The 3,985-nt window shown below is 46.8% G+C and overlaps 1 protein-coding gene across 1 annotated transcript; it reads left to right on the top strand.

Annotated features, from left to right (window-relative positions):
• The first annotated feature begins 1,708 nt into the window (after window positions 1–1,708).
• gpr151 (G protein-coupled receptor 151) lies at window positions 1,709–3,777 on the top strand. Its single transcript, XM_035649651.2, has one exon. It carries the CDS (start codon window positions 1,953–1,955, stop codon window positions 3,279–3,281), a length of 1,329 nt encoding a protein of 442 aa, XP_035505544.1. The 5' UTR covers window positions 1,709–1,952; the 3' UTR covers window positions 3,282–3,777.
• Window positions 3,778–3,985: the final 208 nt, after the last annotated feature.

The raw sequence follows: 3,985 nt of genomic DNA, 5'->3' as shown, positions 1-3,985 counted from the left end.
GTGGGCGCGGGCGGGGGGGAGGGGACTGAGTACAGGGCAGGAGAGTGAATGTTTTAAATGAAATGATAACTTCGAAATGTTTTTTTTTCTCTCTCTCTCTCTCCCTCTCTCTTGTTCTCGCTCTTTATAAACAAAAAAGAAAAAAAAGGAAGAAAAAAAAAAGGTCCACTGAGGTCCCAAATGGAAAAAGAGCTTGAAGCGGTGTAATATTGATTTGATTAAAGCACTGGCTACATGCTTGTAAGTTCAGGGGGAGGAAGCTGTGACGTGTACAAAGTAAATGTTGCTTTTTTCACATAGCAGTCTGTCGGATGTCATCAGTTTACGAGAGAAACGTCGAAAAGCCACAGAAGAGGATGTTTGCAGAATTCCCCGTTGGGGGAACATTAACTGCCGTGTTTATTTGGATGGGACTGAAAATGATCTGCAGATGGTTAAATCGTAAAAATGTTTTCATGTTAAATATTAATGAAGGTCAACTTGAGATTTCTTGGCGTAACATAATGCAGGCCCAGCTCTTGATCTTGTTTTTGCATGTGTTAGATCTGAATCTGATGAAGCTGGTAGCCTGCATACAGTTATTTGAACATCTACAGATCATCTGATGCACTGTCAAAATAATACTCGTCCCCGTAGGAGCCAGTTTAAACATGTTTGGATTCAGATTGCTGCGGTGCCTGTCCACGTCGCCCGTCTTGCTGAAGATGGGAAACGTGAAACAGTAGGCAGGTTGTGTTTCAGCACTCGGCTCTCTGATCATTTTTGGAGATCCTCTCTCGTCTCAGATTTTGTGTTACGAGCCGGCTCCCGTAGAGCGAAGCTGTCAAAGGTCTAAATGAACTCTGTGAAATCAGGGAATTATTGAGTGTGATTCCTTTAACACAGTAACCTCGTTTGTGACACTTCTAATTGAAACAGAATAAAAACCTTTTATAGCTCAGAATGTATTAAAATGCAATTAATTACCATGCAGTCTTTATGCTTACTGGACTTTCTTTGAATAAAAAAAAGGAATAAAGATGTGCAAGTTCAAAACCTGCATTGTTGGACCTCCTCTGTTAAGGGTGTTGTTGACTCAATTGAATATAAGTCGGATGCATCGCATCCTGACTATGTTCACTGCTGCTTATGGTACAAGGGCGCCCTCGTGTGGACAAAGACAGATACGTTTAAAAGGAGTCGGACTGATGCACAGAAGGGAAGAGACATGATTTTCATTCACTGGACACAGTAGGTGGTTGTTTTCAAATTAATAGAAACTGCCATAATTTTCTGGATTTCCTCTGATTATTCATGTTTATTCATATTACACCCATTCACACAGCTCGTGCACTAAACAAGTGACACAATCCCTCTGGATTGCTGATAGATGCTTCAAATGTTGTATTTCCTGGTTTGTTTCTAACAGTTTTTAAAATAATGGCCACTTGATTGGCATAAAATCGTCCAACAGTTTCGCATCAGTCTCTCTCAGCTCTGCGAGGAGAACATCCCTGTGACGGCCACTAATTCACCAACATTCATACAAATTAGAAAATCCAATACGTACAGTATATGTCATACTGTGCACATTATGCAGAGTTCTTCTAATTGGCCCCGTGAGGCTGTGGTCTACGCACATTTTGTCAGCTGGGGACAGCAGCTGTCAATCAGACAGCATCTTTAAAAACCAGCCACAGACGCGGCGTCATTGTGTCTCAGGGTGAACCCGCAGACAGACAGGAGCTCCACGGTGATTAATGATTGGCGATCGATTCGTTCTTCGGTTCGATTCGTACAACGGGTTTTGATTCAGAGTGGACAATTTTTTCAGGCACGTTTTGCCAAATCAATCTTTAGACCAGAACAATTTTTATGGAAATCTTCTATCCACAATCTTTTGTCATCTCTTGGCAGCCTTCGACTTTCCATATCTTTCCCGCTCATATCAGATCACCATCTTTCTGGAGAGGATGGATAGGTTGAGTGGGAACAATGCGACTGCATTGAACAGCTCCGTAGACATGTGGTCATTCAATGAACACATTTCGTCCCAGCACCTGAAACCCGGGGAGCTGAGGGTTTTGGTGCCGGCGGTCCTGGGAGTCATATGTGTCCTGGGTGTGGCTTTTAATCTCACTGCAATTGTCATCTTGTTCTCAAATGCGCATAGGGGCAAACTGTCTCTCATCAACTCCCTCATCTTCAACCTGATGTTTGCAGATGGGCTGGTGCTCGCGTTCGCGATGCCTTTCAGGGCGGCTTTCTACTCCAAGGCGACCTGGGATGTGGGCTGGGTGGTGTGCAAGACGGCCGACTGGTTCCTTCAGTCCTGCATGGCTGCAAAGAGCTTCACAGTGGCAACATTGGCCAAAGCTTGCTACTGCTACGTGTCCAACCCCACCAAGCAGGTGAGCATCCACCTGGGCTCCATCCTGGTGGTGCCCTTCTTCATCTGGCTCTGCGCCTGCTCCGTCACCATCCCCCAATGGCTGTTCGCTACACTGCAGAGGGAAATCCGCAGGGTGGTGTGCGTGCTGATGGTTCCTCCTGAAGCCCGGAATTTCATGATGGTGTACGTCAAAGCCTACCCCTTGGGGGTGTACTGTGCACCTCTCAGCTTTGCCCTGGTGTATTTCTGGAGGGCTTACAGCCAGTGTCAGCGCCGCTCCAGCAAGGCTCAGAATCTGCGCACACAGATCAGATCCAGGAAGCTCACCTTGATGTTATTCAGCCTGACTGTGGCTATGGCTATTCTCTGGCTTCCTCAGTGGTTGGTGTGGGTCTGGGTGCGTCACATTGCAGAAAAAGAAGTTGAAGGAGCTCAGCCTCTCCTCTCCTCTCCTCCCCTTCTTCTAACCCTCTCGGCTCAGCTTCTCACCTTCTCCCTGTCGCTGGTGAACCCTCTCATTGTGCTCTCCCTCTCCGAGGAGTTCAGAGACGGCTACAGGGGGCTGTGGCGGCGCCTCACCTTGCGCAAACAACCCCCACCGAAGCCCGGACCGCACAACCCCACCTCTCTCCAGTCGCCTTGCCCCAGACCAGAGACCTCAGTCCAGCTCAGAGGGCAGAGGAGCCCTCGATCGAGCTACAGCCAAGGTCCCAGCGGAGACGCTCAACCCCAGCCGGAACAAGGCGGCGGACAAGAGGGACGAGGAGGGAGAGACATCGACAGGGAGAGCCTCAAAGACGGCATCGTCTTGCCTGACGTGGAGCAGTTCTGGCATGAGAGGGAGACGGGATCACTCACAGTGGAAAATGATCCCGTGCCGTGGGAGAACCAGAGCAAAGAGGGCAAATAGGAACAACCACCTGCGGATCCAGCCGATCATAACATTTTCTTCACTACAATCGAGACAGCAGCAGCAGCAGCTTCATCACCGGGTCTCAGCTGAGTCCTCCGTGCTTCACCATGACTCATTGGTATTCAATCAACTGTGTGTATGATATTAATCAAAAGGTAAGAAGGAAATCAGTGTGGAAACAGATAGAGCAGGATCATCTGTATATAAGATAAAATTGGAGTCATATCTTTTTGTTGTTTAAGGAGGAAGAACTCAATTATAATTAGTGTAAGTGTGAATTTCGGTGTCTGTAAATTAAAGCTACTGGTGAGGATGATGTAACCTCGATACACATATACAGCCTATACATCTTTGTTATTGCATAGCGCTTTTAGTAAAACAAAGTGATTGTGCATTTTTCATGTGAAAGTGAAAGATCCTGTGTTTCCTGTCCTCAAAAAGATTATTTTGTTATCATGTATTAGTGTTCACAATAAAGAGAGATCTGAATAAATGTAGCTTGTCCATCCATCGTCTACCGCTTTATCCATTTAAGGGTCACGGGGGGGGGGCAGCTAACATTGGGCGAGAGACGGGGTTCACCCTGGACAGGTCGCCAGCCTATCACAGGGCCACATACAGAGACAAACAACATTTCACTCTCACATTCACACCTACGGTAATTTACCTGACCCCATTCTGCATGTCTTTGGTCTGTGGGA

The sequence above is a fragment of the Scophthalmus maximus genome, chromosome 9 (genome assembly GCF_022379125.1).
Source record: "Scophthalmus maximus strain ysfricsl-2021 chromosome 9, ASM2237912v1, whole genome shotgun sequence".
NCBI lineage: Eukaryota > Metazoa > Chordata > Actinopteri > Pleuronectiformes > Scophthalmidae > Scophthalmus > Scophthalmus maximus.
Note: the sequence above shows the minus strand (reverse complement) of the source record. Positions and strands in the feature narration are given on the sequence as shown.